This window comes from Hirundo rustica, chromosome 25, assembly GCF_015227805.2.
Source record: "Hirundo rustica isolate bHirRus1 chromosome 25, bHirRus1.pri.v3, whole genome shotgun sequence".
Classification (NCBI taxonomy): Eukaryota; Metazoa; Chordata; class Aves; order Passeriformes; family Hirundinidae; genus Hirundo; species Hirundo rustica.
Genome location: NC_053474.1, coordinates 2,843,568 through 2,869,658, shown reverse-complemented (window position 1 = coordinate 2,869,658; position 26,091 = coordinate 2,843,568). Strand labels below are relative to the sequence as shown.

Genomic DNA, 26,091 nt, shown 5'->3' with positions numbered 1-26,091 from the left:
AAAATGGGGAAATGTAAGGATAAAAGCAGGAAATGCAGGAATGAAAGAGGAAATTATGGAATAAAAGGTGGAATAGAGGAATAAAAGGGGGAATTGCAGAGATAAAAGGGGAAATAGAGGGATACAAGGGGAAACAGGGAGAAAAGGGGAAAGAGAGGGAAGAAAGGGGGAAACAGGGATAAAAGGGGAAATACAGGGATAAAAGGGGAAATATGGGGATAAAAGGGGGAAATAGAGGGAGAAAAGGGGGAAATAGAGGAAGAAAAGGGGGAAATGCAGAATAAAGAGATAAATATGGGAATAAAAGGGGGAAATGCAGATAAAAGGGGTAAATGCAGGGATAAAAGGTGTAAATCAGAAATAAAAGGCTAGGAAAGCCATGCTGGAGACACCCTGGGATAAAGTCCTGTCACCACACCAGATTTTGGGAAATTATTCCAGGTGCAGACTCCCCTCAAAGAGAGCAGCCAGGGTGAGAAGCTGCTCCAAGAAAAATGCTGGCTGCAGCCACTTAAAAATGTGGAGGACAAAAAAAACCAACCCCCAAAAAACCAAACAAAAAACCCCAAAACAAACAAAAAAACCACCCCAGAACAAAAATGACAAAAAACCCTCACAAAACCAAAAAAAACCACCTCCTGAAAGATCCCCAAAAAGCAAATTAAAGGCTCCAAAGCTTTGTGTGCAACACCCGAGAAATGCCACCATTCCCAAAGAGTCCAAACAGGCTCAAGTCTCTCCCAAAAGCCGTTTTTCCACGGAGGAAAAGGCTGGGAACAACGGGAACACCCGGACGCTGCGTTTGACGTCGAGCTCCCATGGAAAACGCTCCTGGAAGCCTGGATTTGGAGGGGATAAGGGCAATTCCCAGGAGCTGGAGAGGTGGGGATGAGGATGAGGAGGACGAGGGAAGGTTTTACCGATGTTGAACTCCTCGTTCTCCGTGACGATCTCGGCGTTGGGAACGATGGTGGGAGGCTGGCAGCGGAAAAGCTGGAAAGCTGGGAAAGGCAAGGGAAGAGCAGCACGTCCTGAAGGCAGAATCAGGGAAATTCCTCCCCTTCCACAAGGAAAAATCCTCCCCCTCCACCAGGAAAATCCTCCCCCTCCACCAGGAAACGGAATTGGCAAAACCCAACCAGGGTTTTTCCCCCCACAAATCCTACAGGGACAAAGGCAGGGATTTGCATCCTTGACGTTTCTCTCACCCCAACAGGAAGAGTTTGGGACATTCCCAGACAGTTTTTCCTTTGGGAATGTCACCAGTGTTTTTTGGGATGCCAGGAAAGGATCTTGGTGCCCTCGGTGGGATTCAGTCACCCACCCAGCAGGGAGAGTCTCTGGCTGCTCCAGCACCGCAAAAATGAAAATAATTATCCAGGGAATTCCATCCCTCAAAAAACTCACTGATTTTTTTTTTTTTTTTTTAACCTGGAATAAGTGATTTCTTCCACAAAGAATTCCAGGAGGGAGAGCGTTTCCAGCTGTAAACCCTTGGAGTTCTCAGAGTTACCTGAGCAAGGTCCAAGTCAGCGCTCAAGGAAGGTGAAAAAGGGCTAAATTCGCAAAACTTTGTGGGAAAAAATTTTTGGAAAAAAACTGGTCTGGAAATCTTCACGGGAAACCCAGGCTGAAAAACTTCCTGGAAGAAACCAGGCCGGAAAACTTCTTGGAAAAAAACCAAAACAAAACAAAACTGGTTTGAAAACCATGTGGGAAAAAATCAAAGCTGAAAAACTTCTGGGAAAACCTGGCCTGAAAAAATTCACTGGAACAAATTCCAGTTTTAATCTCAGAAACGGAGCAATTAGCACCTATTTCATAAATTTTCATTGGAAAAAAAAACTGGGCTGAAAACTTGGGGTAAAAGGTGTTGTTTTGTTTGTTTGTTTGTGTGTTTGTTTGTTTTTTTGTTGGTCTTATTTTGTTTTTGTTTGTGTTTTTTTGTTTTTTTGGGTTTTTTTTGTTTTCTTGGGGTTTTTTTTGCATTTTCCCGTAACTACTCCCCAGTATTCCGCACATTTCCCCCATCCCAGCAATGCAGCAGCGCAGACCGTAGAAGTAAATGGCGAAGAGGCCCCCGTTGGCGGCGTCGCTGTGGAATTTCAGCAGGACCTGGTTGGAGGAGCTCTGGGCGGATTTCTTGGCCGAGTTGCCCGTGAACACCCCCAGCTGCGGGGCCATTTGCTGGGGCCCGTCCCTGGTGGCAGGAGCACAAGGAAAAAGGGTTTTTCCGAGGGTTTAAGCCGACCTCCTGCACGCCCTCCTCCCTTCCTCACCCTCTCTTTCCCACGTCTCAGACCCCTGCTCCAGTTTAACCCCTACAGCCGCTCCTGGCAACCAGAAACACGAATTCCGCATTTAACCTCAGAAACCGAGGAATTAGGATCTGCTTCCCTAAGGAATTCCCCTCCCTGTTTGCGCAGCAGACACGGGGATACTCTGAAGGTCAGACACTGAGTGCCACGAGCTCAAAATTTGATCCCCAACTCTTTAACCAGAGTTCCCCCGGCTGCCTGAAGTCGCTAATCTCCATTATGATGCACAAACAATATTTTTATTAATTCACATCAAACCAAGGCTCAAAAAAAAAATCCTAACTTCTTTTCCCTCCTCCAAAACACCAGGAAGCTGGTGGTCCCGTTCCCAGCTGCTGCTGTTTCCAAGCCAGGAGTTAATTCCCAAAATGAGCCTTTGGATGAATTCCCGACCCTCTGCACCCACCAGACGGTGATGAAGTCGTTGTAGGGCTCTGTCTGCAGCAGGGTGAAGTTCAGGTGGATCCCGTATCCCACGGGCACCGTCAGGAGCCAGGTGCAATCCTGGGAATTCGGGTACTGGTTGGGGAAGCCAGGAGAGTAAACTGTCCCGTTCTGGGCGGTGACATTGCCGCCACAAGGCACTGCAGGGGAGCAGAAACACAGACCCGGTGAGGAAAAATCCCCTCAAACATCCCTACAGCCCACAAATCCCTCCCTGAGGATCCGGGCGTGAGGCTGGAGCTCCCCCCAGCCTGGCTCTGCTCCCCAAAAGATCCGGAGGGGCCAAGCCCCTCCCTGCCCTGCCAGGCTGCTGATCCCTGGGAAAGCTCCCTGGGAATGTGGAAAAGCTGAGCGCCTGTGCCTTGATTGCGCAATTACAGCTTCTCTTTAATTAAAGGAGCTGTCAGCGCTGACCTGCGAGGGCCAGGTGAGGCAGCACGCTCTCCCTGCCCGCTGCCGGGCACAAGGGACAATTTTTTGGGGGAAAAAAAAAAGCAGGAAAAGGCGATTCCAACGTTACTTTAGCGGCAGGAAGAGCCCAGATGTGCTCAGAGACCAGCAGCAAACGGACCAGAACCTTCCTCTGCTATTTGCAGAGCCACAAAGCCTCTTAAAACCACAAAAGCGGGGCAGGAGTGGTTGTTTGCAGCTGGCAGAGCCGATGCCTGAGGGAGGGGAGGGTTTAATCCCGCTCCCAGTATCCCCCAGTATCCCCCAGTATCCAGCCGGGCACGGGACAGGCTCACCTGAGCCTGCACTGAGAGAGCAGCTGAGGATTCAGCTCTTTGTGCCCCTCTGGGGTTCGAGGATTTAGCAGAGGGCAAATATCACCTCCCTCCCTCCTTCCACAGCTCCTGCGGAGCCAGGGCTGGGATAAAGGTCAGTGCTCCCGGGAAATGGGCCGGGAAGTCTTCAACAAGCAGGTCTGAACTTCTTAAAGGTTCATCCGGAACCCTTCTGGAAGTAAATCCCACAGAATTCCGGCCACCAGCCTGAGGGGTGAAAGGCTGAACCAGCCAGGAGGGGGAGAGGGGTGGACACCCAAAACCCCACTGCGCTAAATGTCGTAAACAAAATTCAGCAAAGGTAAAACCGTCAGACAGCCCCGCTCCGAGGCAAGGAGCTGAGCTGCTGTGCCCAGGTGAGCCCAGGTGAGCACAGATGAGCTCAGGATGTGCCCAGGTGAGCTCAGGCCAGCCCAGGTGAGCCCAGGCTGTGCCCAGGTGAGCCCAGGTAAACACAGGCCATGCCCAAATGAGCACACATAAGTCCAGGCCATGCCCAGGTGAGCCCAAGCCATAACCCAGGCTGTGCCCAGGTGAGCCCAAGCCATGCCCAGGGCATGCCCAGGTGAGCTCAGATGAACCCAGGCTGTGCCCAGGTGAGTCCAGATGTGCCCAGGTGAGCCCAGGCCATAACCCAGGTGAGCCCAGGTGAGCCCAAGCCATACTCAGGTAAGCCCAGGTGAGTCCAGGATGTACCCAGGCCATGCCCAGATGTGCCCAGGTGAGCCCAGGCCGTGCCCAAGTGAGCCCAGGATGTACCCAGGCCATGCCCAGATGTGCCCAGGTGAGCCCAGGCCGTGCCCAAGTGAGCCCAAGCCATAACCCAGGTGAGCCCAGGTAAGCCCAGGCCATGCCCAGGTGAGCTCAGATGAACCCAGGCTGTGCCCAGGTGAGCCCAGATGTGCCCAGGATGTACCCGGGCCGTGCCCAGATGTGCCCAGGTGAGCCCAGGCCGTACCTTCACACCTGGGCAGGGGGTGGTCCCAGTTCCTGTTGGTGCCGTGCTGGCAGGTGAGCACGGGGTGGCCGATCAGCTGGTAGCCGGGCAGGCACTCGAAGGAGATGGACTGGCCCACGTTGTAGCCAGCGCCTCGGACCACGCCGTTGGCAAAGGGCTCCGGGTCGGGGCACTCCTGCAGCTCGTAGGCTGGGGAAACACAAGCAGGAACGTTTTGTGTTTTGTTTCCCAGGGAAAAAGGGACGGGATAAGAGGGAACGGCCTCGAGCCGCGCCAGGGGAGGGGCAGGATGGACATCAGGGGGAATTTCTCCATGGAAAGGGTTGGGAAGGGGCTGCCCAGGGAGGTTTGGAGTCCCCGCTCCTGGAAGTGTCCAAGGAAGGGCTGGGTGTGGCCACAGGCTGGGCTCTGTCACCTCGGAGAGCTTTTCCAGCCTCAGTGATCCTGGGATTCTGTTCACCCACACGTGCTCGAGGACTTCAGCTGGGGAAAACGCACCTCCATCCCCCATCAGCCCCAAAACCGAGGATTAAAACTTCATTTTAACAACAACTTTCTCTCCTTTCACCCCAGCCCTGCTCTGTAATTTGGCTGCTCCATTATTTACCCAACCCCGTGCCAGGCTGAGCTCAGGACGTGCCTGGACTTCAGCTGAGAGGGAAAAGCAGCTCCAACACTCCAAAGCAAACTCCGAGGGCTCCTCCTGGCTGGAACAAATTCCAGGGCATCACAGGACACTCTGGGATCATTTGTTCCTTGCCCTCAGGGGGAGCAGATCCCAGTTACTGGGATTAAACACGGTTTTCCTCTCACACCTCTCCACTCATTCGGATCAAACCCTCACGGAATTAACTCCACAACCACGACCCTCCCTGCCACCACCCCGAGGGCGGGATTGTCCCTCCTCACCTTGGTATTCCAGCTTGAAGCCGGGTTTGTTCTGGGAGTGGTCGCTGTGGAAGTAGACGGTGGTTTCGTGGGAGGTGGACAGGAGGGAGCCGGGCAGCTCGGCGCCGCTGAAGCGCCCGATGACGCTGCTGGTGTCGTAGGGCCCGTTCCGGATCTCCACAAAGTCGTGGTTGGGCTCCGTGGAGAAGTTCAGGAACTGGATGTGGGCACCTGGGGAGGGGGGAAGGAAGGAGGAGCTTGGGTCTAAAAGTGCAGCTGAGCTTTTGGACCAGCACCAGTGGCAACACCAGCACCCACAGCAGCTCCAACATCAGCATCGACATCAACACCAACATCAGCATCAACAGCAACATCAGCTCCAACATCAGCACCAAATCAGCACCAACATTAACATCAGCACCCACAGCAGCTCCAACATCAGCATTGACATCAACACCAACATCAGCATCAGCAGCAACATCAGCTCCAACATCAACATAAGCACATCAACACCAAAACTCCAGCACCAATCGCAGCACCAACATCAGCACCAACATCAGCTCCATTACCACCAAAACCCCAGCTCCAGTCCCAGCTCCAGTCCCAGCTCCAATCTCAGCACCAACCCCAGCACCAGTCCCAGCTCCAGTCCCAGCTCCAGTCCCAGCTCCAATCTCAGCTCCAACCCCAGCTCCAACCCCAGCTCCAGTCCCAGCAGAGCCCAGCACCTGGGCACTCTGCAGGACTTTAACTGCCCTGGGGACACAGAGAGCTTTCACAGTGGCACCGAGGAGCTCTGGAGTGGAGATCAGGAATGCATTCTTCCCGTCAGGGTGAGGTGTCCCCGAGCAGCTGTGGCTGCCCCTGGATCCCTGGGAATGTCCCAGACCAGGCTGGATGGGGCTGGGAGCAGCCTGGGATAGTTTCCCCTGGCAGGGAGTGGAATGAGATGATCTTTGAGGTTCCTCCCAACCCAACTCAGGCAGGGATTCCCTGATTTTTCGCCCCCTCTCCTGTGATAGCACCAACCCAAACCCAGCTCTCACCAAACCCCACTGGCAGCAGGATCCTCCAGGTGCAGTCCAGGTTGCTGGGATAATTCCCTGGGAATCCCGGGCTCAGGAGCACTCCTTCCATCTCTTCTGCTGTTCCTCCACACTGGGCTGGGAAAACGACAGGGTTCATGGTCAGGATCCAGCCACAGGATCCCTTCCAGGATCCCTGAGGACCATGAGAAATCAAGGAATTAAAGACTCAGCTGAGAAAAAGGAGCCAGCACCGAGTTTCCAGGCACCGCAGGGCCACATCGGGCATGGATGTGCCTTTCTCCTGGCCTTTGGGGATGAAGACTGAGCCCAGGGATCCAGTTTGGGATCCAGTTTGGGATCCAGTTTGGGCCATCCCAGAGGGAGAGCCAGATCTGAGCACTGGGAGAGGGGACGGACACCTCTGCCCACAGACATCAAATCAGGCACCAGCACTCGCCTGAATCCTTAACCACCTCAAAAAAACGACTGTGAAGGAGCTGAGTGATCCTGTTTTGACTCCAGCTGCAGCCTCTTCCTTTTTCCTGCCCATCCCTGGGCAGTCTGTCACTGATAAACCCAGCACGGAGCGTTTGCTCGCCGCCTGCAGCCGACTGCCAGCCAGGACGGCCCAAAAATGCGTTTGCAAAAGGCACTGCGGGGAATTTAAACACTGACAGCACCTTCTCACGCTTATCTGGATGACCTCCAGCCGGTGCCAGCAGCACCACCCAGCCAGATCCAGCTCTCCTAACACGCTGTGACAGCCGGGCACAGGCTCTTTGTCCAATAATTCATTACCCCGGACTTGCTCCTAACGAGGGTTCTCCCAGAAGATTTCTCTTTCTTTTTCCTCCTAATGGCTCTTTACCAGGACTGATCCTGAAATATTTAGAAGCCCCAGCAGCTGGGGGAAGCAGACCAGGAGAAAATGAGCACAGTCGCAAACTGTGCCTGGAGCAGGAGCTGTGGCGGGCACGGGACAGAGAGCCCCAGGACGGTCACAGGCACCAGGGTGACGGTCACTCCTGGCCCCAGACGTGCTCCTGCCTCTCTGCAGCTGCCTGACCTTCCCCAGGGATGTGGGAAGACAGGCACAGCCCAGGCAGCCACAATCCTGCTGCACTGGGAGGCTGGTGCTGACTCAAAGAACCAAACTTGCCGTTTTGCCAGGTTTGGGGATCTTTCTCCATCTCTGGGATCTCCCAGCTGAGCCCAAGGGATTCTGCTTCCATTCAGAGCAGCTCCCGAGGGAAGGGGTCCTTTAGCTCAGTCACCCTCCTGGAAATGTCTCTCTATTTATTCTCGGCCCACAGATCATCAGATAAAAGAACTGTTGGCTCTTATAATTACTTTAAAGCCAAATGATGTAAGCTGGAACAGCAGGAGCCCGAAATAACTGTTAACTAAAGCTATTAAATGCATAAATGTCTCTCTCAGAGCTGCAAAATGTGCAATATGAATATTAAACATCTACATTCGCTAAAAGCAAATGACTGAAAATAATTAAGAAAAAAAAAAAAAAACCAAACCCAGCTCCTGCAAGTTCCCTTCGCCTCCAGGCCTGTTGTCCTCGGGATCTTCCACGGGGAAAATGGAATGTCCAGTCCTTTCTGAACAGATCTGAGGGCAAACAGCCCCCTGGACAAGTGACCTGTGGTCACCTGCTGGACATCAGAGTGGACACAGCGAGTTGGGATCCTGGGACACACCAGGCCCCAGTGAAAGAAGCAGCTCTGGTGGTACCAAACTCATTCCATAAAAAACAAACCATGCTTCAGACAGGGGGGGGAGCAAAAAAAATCCTCAGCCCATAAAACCAACCCGCTTCCAGCAGGAGGGAATTTTAGGCCTTGCCTTTCGAGCGGTTTTGTGTTGAGGGGGGATAATTGTGCGTGTCACGTTTTGTGCTGCAGCCACATCCCCACCGTCCAAAACAAAGCGCTCCGGGCGGCCCACGGGGACTTCTCGGCACCAATTTCCCTGGCAACAAACGAAGATTTTTTTTTTTTTTCCCCCCCCACGCTCTCTCACGCTTGCAGAACCGACCTGAATTTCTCCAAATCAGCTCTTTATCTTTGTGTTTTTTTCTTTTTTTTTTTTTTGAGGGAAGTGTTACAAACATCAGCCAGGCGGAAAGAAGTCGAGTCCTACCGATGCAGAGGGGCGGAGGGTAATTCCAGCGGCGCACCGTGCCCGGCATGCAGGAGATGTGGGAGTGACCCTGCAGGGACGGAAAACAGGACAAAGGGTTTGTGGGGTGGATGGAAAACGAACAGGGGGAGCCCGTCCTCGTCCCTGTCTTGCCAGGAAAAAATTCCTTCCAAGACGGATCCGAGCTGATCCAAAGGGAGTCTCCCAGATCCCCGTCCCATCTGGGGTGCTAGAGAAAGAATTTAGGAATAAAACAACACACTTTGGAGATGCTTTTGGAGATTAGTGTAGGAGGCAGTCTAAAGGCTGGTCTTTATTGGAGGATTCCAAGGGAAGATATGGAAAAAAAACGTCCATAAAATGCCCACCCCTGCAATGGGGGTGAATACAGTTCTACAAATTTAGCAAATTGGCATAATCGACAGAAATGACCAATTAGAGGCATAAACGGTGAGGTAATTCAGCCACCTCTGAATCCTCCCCCTCAGACAGGGACTAAACTCTGCAGATGGAAATGTGTCTCCAAGAGCTGGTTTCACCCTTGTTTCCCAGGAAGAACCAAGAGAGGAACCTCGGAGCCCCAGCCTGGAGCTCTGGAATGTGTTTTGTCCTTCTGCCGCGGGAGAAGGCAGGGAAAAGTCCTGGGACTGGCCACAGACACAACAACAGAGGTACAAATAGTTGTGCAAAGAACACAGAGAACACAGAAAGGCAGGAATCCTTCTGGTGATGCCTAAAGAGGCGGCCTGGAACAGAGGCTGGACAGAGTTAAAGAATAAAATAGGGATTTTTTAAAAGGACCTCAAAGGATGCACCTTGGGCAGGACAAGAGCCTGGCTGTGGTTCTGCACAAGATGGACCCAAATCAGGAGTTTTCACACTTTTATAAGTTTTGGTCCGTTCCCACACTGGGGTTAATTGTCCAATTCCAGCTCCAGGTGATGCAGTCCCATCCTCCCAGATTTCTCCCCTCAATTCGCTGCTGTTTGCGCTTTTTTTGGCCTGAAGCTGCAATGGGGGCAGGAAAAGGATTGTTCTGACTGAGCCGTGAGGAGAACCCGCTCCTGTTCTGGGTGGAGTGCAGAGTTACACGCTGCACGGGGCAGAATCTGGAAGCTGTGCGAGCTGGAGCCGCAGGTGTCCCCGGCAGCGCCGTACCTGCAGGGCGTAGCCCGGCTCGCACTGGAAGGACACCACGTCGTTCACCAGGTAGCGCTCGCCCATCTTCAGCCCGTTCCCAGGAACCGGCGGCTCCGGGCAGCTGGAGAGGCCCACGGCTGTGGAGGGAAGGCAGGTGGGAGCTCAGGGGTGGGGACGGGGCCCTGCTGAGGGCTGCAGGGATGGGAACACGCTTTTCGTTTTACCAGCCGCCACCACAGGCTCCGGGTGGGGAAATTCCCCTTCCTTTGGGTTCTCCAAGGGCAGCCCGTGTCCATTCCCACAGTTACAGCTGGGAATATCCTGCTGCAAACCCGATTAACAGCCTGCGACATCTCGTGTGGGGTGATGGGCTCTCCTTCTCACATCTCCCTTTCCTTTCCTTTCCTTTCCTTTCTATCCTTTCCTTTCCTTTCCTTTCCATTCCTGTCCTTTCCTTTCCTTTCCTTTCCTTTCCTTTCCTTTCCTTTCCTTTCCTTTTCATTTTCTTTCCTTTCCTTTCCTTTCCTTTCCTTTCCTTTCCTTTCCCTTTCCCTTTCCTTTCCCTTTTTCCTTTCCCTTTTTCCTTTCCCTTTTTCCTTTCCCTTTTTCCTTTCTCTCCTCTCCATCCATCTCCCCTCTCCTTTCCCCATCTCCCTTTCCTTCCCACATCTCCCTCTTTATCGAAAACTCCCTCTCCTCTCTCCCACCTCTCCCTCTCCCCTCTGCACACCCCAGGGAGATAGAAGGAACCCTGCACCACCCTCCCTGTGCTGGCAGCTGCCACTCCACCGCGACCTCCTGCATCCCTGCAACGGCTCCCGCTCTGCTCCAGCCCCCCAGAGCCGCCGGCGGCGGGAAAACAAAGGAGAGAAGGAGCAGGAGAGGCTGAGCCTCCTCCTGCAGCCCGGTCACGCTTCCCAGCGCGTTCCCTCCCCACTCCTGGATGTGCTGCTTGACCTTCAGAGAGGCAGGAGGGAAAACGGCTTTAAATAACTTCCCCTTCACATCAGTGCCTTTCACTCACTCCCAAATTGTTCCTGGCTTTGGAGCAGGCAGAGGTAAGAGCTCAGCCTGAGTAACGCAGCGAGGGAGAAAGCAGAGTTTTCCTCCTCTGTTTTAGCTCATCTCTCCCAACTTCCTCCCAGAAGGAACACGGAAAAAAAAAAAAAAAACACCTGGGGCTCAGGGCTGGGAGATTCCAATTGTACAAACAGAGCAGAAATCACATTATTTCCAGCTGCCCTGAAAATCAACACCTATTAATTTCCTCAGCCAAGGGCTGATAATCCCCAGGCTCATGAAAAAAACCTGGCCATGATTTCTGCAGGAAGGTGCTCAAAGGATTTATTGATTGGAATGGAGGTGGAGCAGGAGCAGAGCCACAGCGAGAGGACTCCTGCAGCTCCCAGAGCACAGGCCGGGCACATTTTTTCCTCTCTCAGTCCCGTGGTGGCTGTAACCCTGCTGGATTCAATAATGGACAAGGTTTCAGTGTGTAAAGGCAGCAAATCCTGGAAGGTTTAGCGCTGGTTGGCTCTGAAGCACAGTCCCGGCCATGCCATTGCAGAGATCCTCACGCTGCTTTGGGTGGGAAGGGTCCTTAATCATCCAATTCCCCCCTCCCACCATCCCAGGCTGCTCCGAGCTGGCCTTGGACACTTCCAAGGATGTGGCAGCCACAGCTCCTCGGGCAGCATTCCTGTGGCCACTTTACAGAATGAACTGCACCGTCCAAAAATCCATTTGCAGCCTTGGAAGAAACCCAAAGCGGCAGAATGTGGCTGGGCTCCAGAGACCTGAGCCGTGCTCAGAACCAGTTATGAGCCCAGTGTCCAGCAGGAACCAATCCTGCAGTGCTCCGAGGGGGACTGGGGACACAGACAGAGCTGTCCCCACGTGTCTCTGCAGCTCAGCATTCCCTGCTCTGCACGCCTGGGATGAGCCAGGGAGCTGCAGGAGCACTTCCCAAGCCCATGAGAGGAATGACAAGATTTGTCTCTACAAACGAGCCCCGGGTCTGCTGGTAGATAAAACCAGCGCTGAGAGATGAGAGAAACAACGGGAAGGATTCCACTGATTGATGGATGGAAAAGAAGAAATTTGCCTTTACTAACGAACTGTAGGTTTGTTTATAAATGAAATTGGATTATCGAAAGATGAAAGCAGCAATGGGGAAAACCCATAGATCCCATAAGAATTAAAAATTAGGGGGGGTTATACATTAAAAGGGGAATCTGAGGCATTTCAGGAAGTCTGTGCCTCTCAAGTCCCTCAGCCAATGGGGAAAGAGAGAGGGAAATGTGGCCGGGAAATTGGGATAAAAAGGAGGCTGCATCCTCCAAAATCTGAGAGACCCCAGGGGAAATGCCCCATGGCCTCTCCCTTTATTGGAATAAAGTAAAAGGACTCCTCTGTCTCCTTTTTGGACACAAACCTCTGGTGTTTGTGGATTAATTTTCCTAACCCCCAGATCCCAGCCCTGCACCCCTGGCTTTTTTCCATCCCTTTGCGCCACCAAGAGCACGATGAGGGTCACCCCGCCCCTCTGCTCCGTCTCTCCCCGATCCATCCCTCCCTCCCCGGGAGCAGGGAGCCGCAGCATCTCCTTCCTTCTCCCACTTCTCCGCGGCACCTCCCCATCTCCCGGGAGCTGCGGGATCAAGGCTGGGAGCCGCTCTTACTTTTGTATTCCAGGTGAAAGCCGGCAGCGGAGACGCTGATGTCGGAATAGAAATGCAGATAGAGCTGGTTTGAAGTGCTGTTGAGCAGCGCAGGCACCGTGGTTCCTGGCAAAACAAGAGGTGCACAAAAGGCAGTGCGGAGCAGCTCTCGCCTCCTCCTCGGGGATTTTTGCGGCGGGAGAGGCTGAGAACGCAAAGTTCTCTCAACTCCACGAGCTCCTCTTGGTTTTGATCAGGCCCTAATGAGGCCAATTGAGAAATACCCAGAGCCCTTCCAGGGGCTGCTCCAGGATTTCAGCAAAAAAAGTCTCAAGGGATGGGAAACAGCGTGGGTGGAGCGCAGGGAAAATTCGGGATTCCTTCCTTCCCTTAAGCTGCTGCAGCAGCAGGACAAGGAAGTTCCACCCCAGACCCTCAAGCTCGGAGCACTTCGGGCACATGTGTTAAATAAACGGGATTTTGGGGCGCGGTTCTGCCAGTGGCGCTGCATTTGAATGCCTTTTCAAAGCTCCTGGAGCCTGGCTCCTCCCTGCCCTGCTAAAAGCCACAATTCCCCAGCGTCCAAAGGAAAATACAGTTTATTTTGGAGCCCTTCACCCGTTCTGGGGCTCATCAGGCAGGCCAGGTCACCCTGCCAGGTGTGGTGGCCTCACAGCCCAGCAAAACTGAGGGAATTCCCGTTTCCAGGAATAAAACCGCGCTGCTTTTGTGTTTAAAGCTCCCTCTCAACCTTTCCCACAGGCAGGCGGAGTCGAAATTCCCAATCCAACAGAGCACACGGTTCCCTTTAAATTCCATTTAAATTCTATTTACATTCTATTTAAATTCTATTTTAATCCCTATTAGATTCTATTTAAAAACCATTCCGAGTTTTTGATGCAGTTAAGTTTGGTTTTGTGAGGTGAATGAATGAAGGGAGGCAGGAGCTGAGCTGCCACCTACCAGAGAAGCTCCCCAGCATGGTGGCTGTGTTGTCCCCTCCATCAAACACTTCCAGGGAATCCCAGTTCTGCTCCGTGACAAAACTGATCACCTGGATCTGCAGAGAGAAACAAGACAAAGAAAAAAAACACCAACAAATTAACAGCACACTTTCTGAAAGAATGGTAATAAATCAAATTCATAGCAATTAAAGGGTCACTAATTGAGTTTACACACTCCGGGAGTCCAGCACGGGCAAAACTCGGAGACTTCTGCCTTTGGCCATTCCCACTGGGATTTTCCAGCTATTTTCCACCAAACTTCCAAGCAGGAATTCTGTTTTCTGCTGCTGCTCCAGAGCTCCTGGAGCTGCCCAGCTGATTTAGAATCCCATCCCCTTTTTTGTCCCTGTTTGGAGAAATCCCCAAAGACTCTGAGTCCTTTCAAACAACCTGGAGCTAAAATAAAACCCCAAACCCCCCTCACATTAACCAACATGATTTTCAAAATCCAGTCAAGTTCCTGCCTTGTCCCTCAGCTTTTAGTGGAGCCACCCGAGCTGTGTTTTCAGATTTCACCTTTCCCTGCCACGCCCTGTAAGGTTTGGATGCTTTAGGAAGTCGCTTGACTCCATTACTCGGAACATCAACACGAATCCTCGGATGAGAAACATCCGGAGAGCTGAGAAATCTGCATTTACACCGAGAAAACAGAGCTGAGAAATCTGCGTTTACACCGAGAAAACAGAGCTGAGAAATCTGCATTTACTCCGAAAAAGCAGAGTTGAGAAATCTGCATTTACACCAAAAAGCAGAGTTGAGAAATCTGCATTTACACCGAAAAGCAGAGTTGAGAAATCTGCATTTACACCGAAAAGCAGAGCTGAGAAATCTGCATTTACACCGAAAAGCAGAGCTGAGAAATCTGCATTTACACCGAAAAGCAGAGTTGAGAAATCTGCATTTACACCGAAAAGCAGCTCGTGCTTGAGCAAGCACGGAATTGCACAGCTTTGTTTGCCGGCTTTACCATTAACAGGGATTTTGCCTAAATCCTAAATGCTGGCGGTTCAAAGCCTCCAGCGCCCCATTAAAAAACCAAAGTTTGGTGAACGGGGTGAGAGTGAGGCAGAAAATCTGAGCAAAACCCACCGGCTTTGGGGAAAAAAAAAAAAAAAAAAATCTAGATTTATTCTGTAAGGTCTGGATGAGATTTTCCAACACCGGGTATCTCAAATTAAATTGGCAGGGAAATAAAGCCCCAAGAGGAATCTAAACCAGGAGCATAAATGAGTTGGACAACTTGGCTCCAAACAAGGAGAGTGCTGGAAAATCGGGAAAAATGAGCAGTGAGGAGTGTTCACTGCCCTCAAACTTTGACTACACACGTGTGAGCCCCCTCCCTTTCCCCCCAAATCTTATTCCCTGATTTCCTCACCCACCCCAATCCCCCGCTTACCTCTGCCTTGCCGAATATCAAATCAAAACCCTTCGTTTGAAATCAAAATAACTCAAAAAAATAACAAAAATCCCTCCACTTCAGCCATTTAAACCCATTTCCTTCCTTGATTTACTCCGGATCATAAAACCGGCTGTAAAGTTCCTCCCAAGTATTTTTTTTTAGCAGAAAATGAGCGGAGTTCATCCAGCAGGAATCGCAGTGACCCCCACGGAGCCATCACTGCTCCCACTGACCCTTTTTTCCCTTTTTTCCTGCCTCATTACACCCCCATTGTGATTTACATTATTGGAAGTGGAGTGAGAATGAGCGTTTTGTTTGCTCTTTCGACGCCTAAATTATTTATTCTCCTCTCTTCTCCCCCCCACCTCCTCCAGCTTAACGGAATAAACATTTTTAAGGTCCTAATTCTAGTCTGACATGTGGATTCACAAGGGATCTGCATCTATTTACTGCCACGTGTATAAATTAATTCACTCAGGAAGGTTTGCTCCGGGAATGAATAATTCATGGCAGAAGTGCCAGCTCCTACCCTGATTACATAAAAATCCTGCTCCTGAGTGCCGCTACCAAGAAAGCTCCAGTTTCACCTCCTCCCCTGGTTTACAGCTGTTTAACCTTTAATTGTAGTGCAAGAAGAGGGTAAAGCGATGCTGGGATTAGGATCTAAAAACGGAGAAGCCAAAGGAAGCGGAGCCAGGTTGGATCCAGCTCCAGCCCCGTGGTTATTCCCTCCCTGGGGGCTGCCCTGGGACCCTTCCCTGCAGCTTTTTCAGGTCCTGGGGGCCAAAATCGTTCTCCAAGGCTTTGTTTTTCTCCCCTGGATGTCCCAGGGAAGCTGATGGGTCGTGAGGAGGTGACAACAGATCCCGGTGCCACAGGGAAGTGGAGACCTCAGCACTGGTGGGAGGCCAGAGACAGGGGATCAAAGCATTTTAAAGGTTTGGGAATGGACTTTAAAGCTCATCTCGTCCCCAGACCTCTGCCGTGGGCAGAGACACCTCCCAGATTGCTCCAAGCCCTGTCCAACCAGGCCTTGGACACTTCCAGGGTTGGAGCATCCACAGCCTCTCTGGACAATCATAATAAAAAAACTTCTCCCTAATATTTAACCCAAATTTCCCCTTTTTTGTGCCAGAGTAAGGGGGTTTCCGATCTCCATCCCAAGGGAGGCTCCTGCCTTCCTTAGCAGACACCTGTCCTTCCAAAGCAGGACACCGTCCTGAATCCCGTACCTGAATCCCTGCTCCCTCGGGCACTGTGATCTTCCACACGCAGTTGAGGCTGTTCAGGTAGGGCTCGGGGAAGCCCGGGGACAGGATGGTTCCTTTCCTCTCCGTCAGGTTCCCCCCGCAGGGCACTGCAGCGAGGAAAGCAGAAGGAATTGGCTTTGTGCTAAAAACGTGGTTAAAATGACAAGAAATCAAGAACTGGTTGTGATTTCGGGATGAGGTTTGGAGGAATAATCCTTTTTCAAGTAGGGTTGTTTTGTTGGTTTTTTTTTTGGTGCAGCTTTTGGGGTACATTCCTTGGGTCTGGGGAACACGTGAGGATGATCTCCAGGAGCTGCTCTCCTTCAGAGGAGGTGAAAGCAGCTTTCAGCCAGATCTGATTTATTTGAGATGCTGTCCCAGATCCAATGAATATTGGATCAAAATGTCAATTCCCTCGAATTTGGAGTTAAACTGTTCTTATGCAGAGCCAGGCTGGGCTTTGTACTGTTATTAGACAATCATGGAATGGTTTGGGTGGGAAGGGACCTTAAAGATCAGCAAATCCCTTCACCCAGACACCTCCCGCTATTCCAGGTTGTTCCAATCCCTGTCCAACCTGGCCTTGGACACTTCCAGGGATGGGGCAGCCACAGCCTCTCCGGGCAGAACTGCAAAAGGCTTTTAAAAGAAGTTTTTCACACTTCGTTAGTGTATCCGCTAGCATCCTAAATCAGGACTCAGATATTTCTTTCCTTCTTCTTTTTCATCTTCTAACAGCTTTTTTTTTTTTTTCTTTTCTTTCTCCCTTTTTTTTTTTTTTTCCCTTTCTCTTACTTTATTTTCCTGCCTTTGTTTCGCTGCTGATTTTCCCCCACAGAACACCCCGGAGCCTGGAAGACACCCACCAACACCACCAACACCCACCCCTTTCCAGGACAACCCGCGGCGGAGCGGCGCCGCTCCCAACGAGACCCCGCTGGTTTTCCCAGCCGTTTTGTTTTTTTTTTTCCCCCATCCACCCCATTCCCACCTCCCCGCGGCCCCCCGGGTGCCACCTACCCACGCAGGTGGGGACGGAGGAGTTCCACTGCGCCAGGGCCCCGGGCATGGCCAGGCACTGGATGGCGGGGGAGCCGCGCAGGCCGTAGCCGGGGCTGCACTCGAAGCGCACCACGGCGCCCACGGCGAAGTCGCTGCCCAGGCGCCGCCCGTGCCGCGGCTCCGGCACCGAGCTGCACTGCGTGGCGCTGGTGCGGGGCACGGCTGCCAGGGGGCGGGGGGGACGGAGACAGAACAGCGTTAATTCGGGGAGCGTTGGCTGCTGGAGGAAAGAGCCGTCGGTTTTACACCGAAATCCCAAAGTATCGAAACCCCGAGGAGGTGTTGAATGCAAACTTGATCTCTGACTGTACCCTAGAACCCTAAAATACCGGGGCTGAATCCAAACCTGATCATTGACCGATTATATCCAAACCCTAAGGAGGTGTTGAATGTAAAACCATTGATTGATTTTACCTAAAATATCGGAGCTGAATCCAAACATGACCATTGACCATTAGGTATGACCATTAGGTATAAACCCCAAAGTTTCGAAACCCCGAGGAGGTGTTGAATGCAAACTTGATCGTTGACTGCACCTAAAACCCTAAAATACCGGGGCCGAATCCAAACTTGATCATTGACCGCTTATATCCAAACCCTAAGGAGGTGTTGAATGTAAAACCATTGATTGATTTTACCTAAAACATCAGAGCTGAATCCAAGCATGACCACTGACTGATTATACCTAAACCCCAAAGTATTGAAACCCCAAGGAGGTGTTGAATGCAAACTTCATTGATGTACCCAAAACCCTAAAATATTGGGGCTGAATCCAAACCTGATCATTGACCGATTACATCTAAACCCTAAGGAAGTGCTGAATGTAAAACCATTGATTGATTTTAGCTAAAACACTGGAGCTGAATCCAAGCATGACCATTGACCGTTTATACCTAAACCCCAAAGTATCGAAACCCCGAGGAGGTGTTGAATGCAAACTTTACCACTGATATACCTAAAACCCTAAAATATTGGGGCTGAATCCAAACTTGACCATTGACTGATTGTGCTTAAATCCCGAAGTATTTAAACCCCGAGGAGGTGTTGAATGCAAATTTTAACATTGATTGTATTTAAAAGCCTAAAGTATCAGGGCTGAATCCAAACTTGACCACTGACTGATTATATCTGAACCCCAAGGTATCTAAATCCCAAAGAGGGGCTGAACCCAAATATGACCATTACCTGTTCACTCCTAACCCCCAAAGTAAACCACAGAGAAGAGCTGAATCCAAACATGACCAGTTGAAACATGACTGATTATCTCTAAATCCCAAAGACTGGCTTAATCTAGGCGTGACCATTGATTGATTGTACCTCAATTCCAAAAACTGGTTGAATTCAATCGTGCCTTTTGACTGATTATACCTAAATCCTAAAGATTGGCTTAATCCAGGCATGACCATTGAGTGATTATTCCCAAACTCCAAAGTATCTAAATCCTAAAGAATGCCTGAATCCAAGCACGACCACTGAAAAGAGAAGGAAAATTTCAATCCCAGTTCTGCCAGCTCAAGTGATCCCCATTCAAGTGGTTCCATGCCAGACAAGAGTGGAGGTGACACTTGGTGACACGGCTGGGTGGACATGGGGGTACTTGGAGTAACATTGGGCTTGAAGATCTTGGAGGTTTTTTCCCACCCTTTTTCCTTTTTCCTCCCCTGCTGTCTCCCTCCAGAGAACTTTCCCCACATCAAAAGGTTGTTTTTTACCCAGGGGAACCAAAGGATAGCAGCGGCTTCCCAAAAGGTTGTTTTGTCACCCCATGCAGGAGCCTCCGTGGAGAACCCTTTGGGTTCCTCAGCTCCCTGGGCCTCGTGGCCATGAAGGAACAGAAACTGGAAAAAAATCTTCTTTGGAATAGCAAGAAAAGGGGGATTTAAGTTGTGACGGTGCTGAAATTGTTGATACTCCTGTTGAGTAGTGGGAATTACAGTCAAAGACAGGAATGAGTCTGGCAGATAAGTGAGGAGAAAACTCATCAAAAAAACCAGGTCTATTACCGAGGAAGAATTCAATTAATATTTTCCTCTGAGTTGCTTTAAATTTGTGAGTGTTTAGCTAATTAGAGTCTGGCCAGGCAGATCCAAATCAGAGCCAGCTCACCCTTTTCCTCTTGCTTCCCATGCAGCCCTTGCAGGAGGGAGGAGGAAACCTTCCCTGGTTTCATCAAAACCTTTGCTCTGCCGAGCTCTTTGAAGATTGCAATCACAACCAAGGCTGTTTCACACTCATTAGGCAGGAACTCAAGAGAACAGATCTCCAACTACTCCAAAATCCAAACCATGCCTGGCTTCACTCCTGGAGAAGGCTCGGGTCATGCCGGTGTCTGTCCCCTCTCTGCAGCAAAAGCCTGGATGTTCCCAGAGATAACTCCAGGGAGCACGTGGGTGAGAAATCCCTTCTGCTTTCCCACCGTTCCGTGCATCATTTACTATTTACCCCCATAAAATCCCTGAGCTGTTCTCGCCCAGCGCAGCACAAAGCTGTTACTGAGAGGATCAAGGGGCAGGAGTGTGACAGCCCCGAGCCTGTGACACGCACAGAGGGAGGATTTCCGAGCTGCCAGACGGGATTTCAGCTGCTTACACCCTGCAAAGTGCTAAAAACGCCACTGGGAAGAATTGCTGCGGGATAAATCTCCAAATTCCCTGCGTGACTCCAGGCACCACGCCGGGATGGGGCTGATGCTAATCCTGGGAAGTGCAGGGTTCAGGCTGAGTGGGAATCAAAGAGAGGAATACGAAGTACCCAGAGCAGCCAGACAGCCCTGCCAGAGCTCTGCTCCCGAAGGAATCCTAATTCCCTGTGATATTCCCTGCTCAGGACACTCAGGACACCCCTGGGAGCAACCCGAGGACACTTCCAGAACACACCTGAACTCACCTTGGTAGACAAAATGAAAGCCTTTGGCTGTGGATTGACCCTTGGAGCTGAATTTGATGAGGATCTCGTTGGTGGTGGCCAACGGCAAAGATTCCCCTGGATGGGGAGGAGGGAAAACAGGAGAGACAGAGGTGAAGGGACGAGCTACACTCACGGGACACAGGGACAGGGACAGGGAGCAGCTCCCTACCTGAGTGAGAGCCCGAGAGGGAGCTGAGCAGGCGCGAGTGCTGCGTGGGGCCATCGTGCACCTCCACCACGTCATTGAGCGCCGTCTGGAAAAAGGCAAACTGCCCGAAGAGCACTGCGGGGACAGGGACAGGGACAGGGACAGGGCTGGGACCGGCCACTGCTGTCACCAGTGTCACCACACTGCTGTCACCATTGTCACTACATTGCTGTCACCAATGTCATCACACTGCTGTCCCCAGTGTCACCACACTGCCGTCCCCAGTGTCACCACACTGCTGTCACCTTTGTCACTACATTGCTGTCACCACTGTCACCACACTGCTGTCCCCAGTGTCACCGCACCACTGTCCCCAGTGTCACCAATGTCACTACATTGCTCTCCCCAGTATCACCACACTGCTGTCCCCAGCGTCACCATATTGCTGTTCCCATATTGCTGTCCCCATTGTCATCACACTGTCCCCCCACTGCTGTCCCCAGTGTCACCACACTGCTATCACCAGTATCACCATACTGCTGTTACCATTGTCACCACACTGCTGTCACCAGTGTCATCCCACTGCTGTCCCCAGCATCACCACACTGCTGTTCCCATATTGCTGTCCCCATTGTCATCACACTGTCCCCCCACTGCTGTCCCCAGTGTCACCACACTGCTATCACCAGTATCACCATACTGCTGTTACCACTGTCACCACACTGCTGTCACCAGTGTCATCCCACTGCTGTCACCAGTGTCATCCCACTGCTGTCCCCAGCATCACCACACTGCTGTCCCCATATTGCTGTCCCCGTTGTCACCACACTGTTGTCACCAGTGTCACACTGCTGTCCCCACAGTGCTGTCCTCATGATCATCACACTCTCATCCCCACTGCTGTCCCCACTGTCATCCTCACTGCCATCCCATTGTTATCCCACTCCCATCCCCTTGCCATCCCCACTGCCACCCTACACAGCCAGGCCACGCAGCCACGGCATTTCCATGGACTCACGGAATCCCCTGAGCTGAAACCGACCCTGAGGACCACTGAGCCCAACCCCTGGCCCTGCACAGGAGCCCCCAGGATTCCCAGCATTCCAAACTGGGATCCATTTCTCCAGCACAACTTTTGTCCTGTGTTTCAGCTGTCTTTATTCCAGGCAGGGACGAGGCCTGAGTGAAGGCCTGGAAAAACGGGAGCCCTTTATTTATCCTCAAATTCCAGAGGCAGCACCAGGCTCCCCCAGGTTCATTGCCACGACGTTTTCCCACTGATTCCCAGCCCAGTGGGAATTTTCTGTGATTCATCCCCTTTCCCTGCCTACGAAACAAGAAGTGCAGAATTCCACAGAGGGACAAAATTATTGATTAGCTGCAATTGGCTCCCATTGGGTTGAGCTTCGGACAAGACCTGGACAAATCCAGAATTTTCTCCGACTCCAGCACAAAGAACACCCAACAGCAGCACTCGCTGCCCTCCCATCTGCCTTATCTCCAGTTCTGCATGCACTTATTAAAAAAATTATCATTAAAAACCCAGCAAATAAGAGTTACAAGGAGAGAATCCCATAAAAATTCCAAGCATGGTACCGTAGTCCTTGGGCACGACGATGGAGTACAGGCACACCTGGCCACTGGTGTAGTTTTGGGGATAATTTGGGGACAGGACGACTCCATCTGAGCCCGTGTACTGCCCTCCACAGGGAGCTGCAAGGGAAAGGATCATGGAGCATTCCTGGAGCCTGGGAATGTCCCCAGCCACCATTCCCTGCTCCAGGTGCTGCTCCCTGAAAGTTCTCGTTGGAAAAATCGGGTTTATCCCACCCCGAGTTTGTGCTGGCTCCACGTGGAATTATCAAACCACGCCATTAATGTGGGATCTGCACTGTTCCTCACCTCACAGAATGAGCTCCTTTTCCCACCTTCCCTCAGTTCTCCCTGCCAGAGCCTTCCCAAATTAGGGATTTCATTCCTTCCACCCACCAGCTGCCTCTCGATTCCCTTCTTAGCTCGAGTCTGACTGCAAACCATGAAGTCAGAGAAGAAAACAAAATAACCCGAGAGAAACTCTAAGAAAAAAACCCTTTTGTTTTGTCACTGAGCTCTGCCCCGGCTCAGGAACGCCCAAGACTGAGGGTTTGGATTAGCAAGGGTCAGGTTTAGCCAGGGTTTGAGTGGATTCCTGACTCCCTCCCTGTGCCAGGCACTCGGGATGCATCAGGCACTGGATCAGCCGTGTCCAGTGTCCTGCCCACCTCCAAAGAAAACTCAAGAAAACTCCCAGAAATCAGCTCTTATTAAAAGAAGAGCTGTTAAACCCCTGAAAACAACAAATAATTCCTGCTAAAACCCCTAAAAAATCATGTAAAAACTGAGAAAACCCCTGTAAATGACCACCCAGTTTTCCAAGAGTGACGCGCTGAGGGATCCGGCTCCGGGCAGATCCTTCCCCCAGCCCTTTCCCGTGGGATTTACCTGTACAGGTGGGGCGAGGCTTGTTCCAGGTGGGTTTTCCATCCCCTCCCATGACACAGGTGAGGGTGGGGCCCCCCTCGATGTCGTAGCCCCCGTCACAGTAGAAGGTGATGGTGGAGCCCAGCTTCAGGTCCGTGCCCACCCTGGTGCCGTTCCTGATGGAGCCCGGGTCAAAGCAGGACTCCCGGGGGTTCTCTGCGGGGAAAGAATTCCCAGGGTTTTTATTCCCCTGGCACAGCTCCTCTGCTGTTTTCATCAGTGAAATGGGAGCAGTTTTAGGCTTTTTTTTTTTTTATCTGGGAATTTGGTGTATTTTCACAAGGACCGGCACCATTTGCAGGGTCTGGATTTTGGATTTGGTTTGGATTCTGCTTGCTCCAGATCCTCCTGTGGCGCTCAGCACTGGGAGAAGGGAGGCTCCAGTTCCCACACAGGCACCCAAAATCCCAGCAGGAATGCAGAACTTCAATTTCACACAATCCCAGGATTGCTGAGGCTGGGAAATCCCTTCAGGATCACCAAGGCCAAGCTGTGACCCATCCCCACCTTGCCACGGGAGCACCGAGTGCCAGGAGGACAAATCATATTTGAGATGGGGAGAAATCGTGGATTCCCCATCCCTGGGAGTGTCCAAGGCCAGGCTGGATGGAACTTGGAGCAGCCTGGGATAGTGGAAGGTGTCCCTGTCTATTTAAGGTCCTTTCCAGCCCAAACCAGTCTGGCATTCTTTTATCTATTCCTTGTGCCATGTCCTTGGAAGGGATTCCACCCCTTCCATGCAGAAATTCCTGCTGACGTCCAACCTGAGCCTCCCCTGGCACAGCTCGAGGCTGCTCCCTCTCATCCTGGCCCTGTTCCCAGAGGCCAAACCCCACCTTGCTCCACCCTCCTGGCAGGTAGAGAGTGAAAAAAAGCCCTGCAGAGTTCAAAATCCCATTTCCATATAAAAATTCCAGAGAACACTACAGAGCTGTCAGAACTTAAGTTATTTATTTCCTTCTTCTTTTTCTTCTTCTTCTTGCCTTTTTTTTTTTTTTTTTTTCTTTCTCTTATTTTTTTTTTCCTGCCTGTAATATAATTAGAGGCTTTGATTAATCCTGCTCTTTTGTCATTTGGAAATTGCTCATTAAAGATGAGGGCTTTTCTGAGAGCAGTGGCTCTGGGAACAATTCAAGTGTGCTTAAGCATTAAATCAGGGGCTCTCAGATTTTGGGGAAGGTGTGGGAGGAGGAACAGGAAACTGAAGCCCACAGGTCTTGCTTTTGCTTTTCTGCATGAAAAATCAGATCATCTCATGGTTTCCTGTCCACAGCAGCTGCACCAGATGATCCAAGTGAATGGGGCACAAAAGGATGGGAATTTTTTTGTTCCAGCACCGATTCTGGGAGCCACGCACTGATCAACCCTCGCTGCCCATCACACATTTGTATCCTCAACCTTTAAACCCTGAAATCCTGGGTTCTCCTGGGCTCAGTGGGGTCTTGATGCACAAAGTGTGGACACTTTGAGCACCACTTTTCCCCTCTTTTCCCCTTTCACTCCATTCCTCTTCACCTCCCTCTCTCCTCCCACTGGCAAGAGGGACTCACTCCCTTTCCCCACCCCCTGCTTTGGGCATGGCAAAACACCAGAATTCCCCCTGGAAGGAGTTCCCCACAGCATCCAGAGCCTCTCCCACTCGTTCCAACAAGGTGGAATGACCTGGGAACAAGCACAGGGGCACCTCAGCCCTCACCTGTGTACTCGATGACAAAGCCGGCGTTGCTGACGGAGGCGTCGCTCCGGAACGCCAGGAAAAGGCTGTTGCTGCTGCTCTCGATCCTCTCCGGGAGCTGGGAGCCGTAAAAACTCCCAATCAGGGGGCTCAGGGAGTCAGGCCCGTCGTAGATGTGCAGGAAATCGTAGCCAGGCTCCAGGCTGAAGCTGCGAAAGTGAAGGGGGAGAGCTCGGAGTAGGGACACATCACTCCAGGAGAGCTCTGCGTCGAGGTCCTGGGGTGTGGAAGCCCAGGGCAGGGACTGACTGCTCCTGCTCCAAAGTTCTGCCGAGCAGGATGTTCCTGCCAGCTGCTCCTGCTCCAGAATCCTGCCAGGCAGAGGGGACATTCCTGCCAGGCAGAGGGGACATTCCTGCCTCCATCCCACGTGTGAGGAATGGAGGAGCGGGGATGGAGTCAGGAGTCAGAGCCTGAGCCAGAGCTGCTGCAGCGATTCCTGGGCTGTCCCAGATCCTGTTCTGAGTATCAAAGAGGAGCTGCAGCTGGAATATGAGGCTCTCCCCTCACAAGAAGAGCATCAGAACAGATTATCCAGGGGCATGGGACAGCTCCAGCAGCTTTGGGTTGGCTCCTGCCCAGAGCGAAGGACGTCCACACCCCGAGCACCCCTCCCCGCTGCCACGGCACCAAACCCTCGGGTACTCACACGTTGAACACCAGGGCAATGACATAGTCAGGGGACACCGTCAGCTTCCAGTCACACTCCTTCCCTGGGGGGTACGGCTCCGGGTACTGCGGGGACAGGATCACCCCCGCCGGGCCCGTCAGGATCCCGCCACACGGAGCTGCAGGAAAACCCGCCGAGGGTGAGGCTTTGGAGCAGGGAGGAGGCAAAAGCAGCCAAAGGGAAGCAGGGATGGAAAAAAGAGGGAGGTGCGGATAGACGGGAGGGCTTAAGACAGCGACAGGATCCTGGGGTATTTGAGCGGGAAGCGACCCCGAGGCTCACGAGCGACGCGAGGTTGTGGCGGCTCTGCCGGGCGAGGGCTCCGTCATTCCACGGGGGACAAACACCACGAACAGAGCTCTGGACGCCACCACAACCTCCCTAAAATCCGTGAGGAGGGGAGAGAGGGGAACCTTCCACTTTTCTGCCGTATTTATGGAACTCCCTGTCAAGGCCTGCTCATTTGTAACGAGGTGAAAAACGCGTCCGGGCCTAAACGGCTCGGTCGTGTTTACTCCACTTCCCAGCACATTAAATGCCAAGCTGATTGAAAAATCAATTACTACTTTTTAAAGGCTCAAAGTGCCCGCTCGTGTTTCCCACTGTGGCAAAACATGACTGATATTCTTCCTGTCAGTTTTTTCCTGCAGTTTTTCTCAACCCTCCAGATCGACCCTCAGGCATTTGGGATGAGGCGAGAGGAAGAGGGTCCTGACAGCAGCTCCAGAGTGGGAAACGAGCTGGGATGGGGCAAAAATGATGGGAGAAATCTTGGAAGGATTTTCCATGAAGGAGCGAGCACGTGGGATTGCCTCGTGGGCTTTGATAATGAAAAAAAATCAAGAAAAATATCAATTAAAACCCAGTGGGCCTGGTCTAGAAATGTCACAGTAGAGATTAGAGACCTTTCCCCAAGTCCAAGAATAGAGAAATGTCATCCTTCTGGGACACACCAGGAAATCACAGCAGAGATATGGAAAATTTGGCTGGAAATCACTCAAAAATCCCTTGGAAGAACCCACCA

The 26,091-nt window shown here is 51.8% G+C and overlaps 1 protein-coding gene across 1 annotated transcript in view; it reads right to left on the bottom strand.

Moving 5' to 3' along the window:
- The window catches only part of CSMD2 (CUB and Sushi multiple domains 2), a 242,166-nt gene that overhangs the window by 21,159 nt on the left and 194,916 nt on the right, over positions 1-26,091 (bottom strand). Inside the window, exons 29-46 of the mRNA XM_040085973.1 lie at positions 25,047-25,185; positions 24,359-24,546; positions 22,624-22,818; positions 21,739-21,855; positions 20,164-20,277; positions 19,974-20,069; positions 17,046-17,249; positions 16,008-16,132; positions 13,336-13,432; positions 12,394-12,498; positions 9,731-9,849; positions 8,573-8,642; positions 6,440-6,556; positions 5,415-5,624; positions 4,506-4,694; positions 2,725-2,902; positions 2,055-2,200; positions 921-1,001 (exon numbers count right to left, since the gene is read on the bottom strand). Coding sequence (XP_039941907.1) covers positions 921-1,001; positions 2,055-2,200; positions 2,725-2,902; positions 4,506-4,694; positions 5,415-5,624; positions 6,440-6,556; positions 8,573-8,642; positions 9,731-9,849; positions 12,394-12,498; positions 13,336-13,432; positions 16,008-16,132; positions 17,046-17,249; positions 19,974-20,069; positions 20,164-20,277; positions 21,739-21,855; positions 22,624-22,818; positions 24,359-24,546; positions 25,047-25,185 — 2,490 coding nt within the window. The remainder of the gene's footprint in view (positions 1-920; positions 1,002-2,054; positions 2,201-2,724; positions 2,903-4,505; positions 4,695-5,414; positions 5,625-6,439; positions 6,557-8,572; positions 8,643-9,730; positions 9,850-12,393; positions 12,499-13,335; positions 13,433-16,007; positions 16,133-17,045; positions 17,250-19,973; positions 20,070-20,163; positions 20,278-21,738; positions 21,856-22,623; positions 22,819-24,358; positions 24,547-25,046; positions 25,186-26,091) is intronic.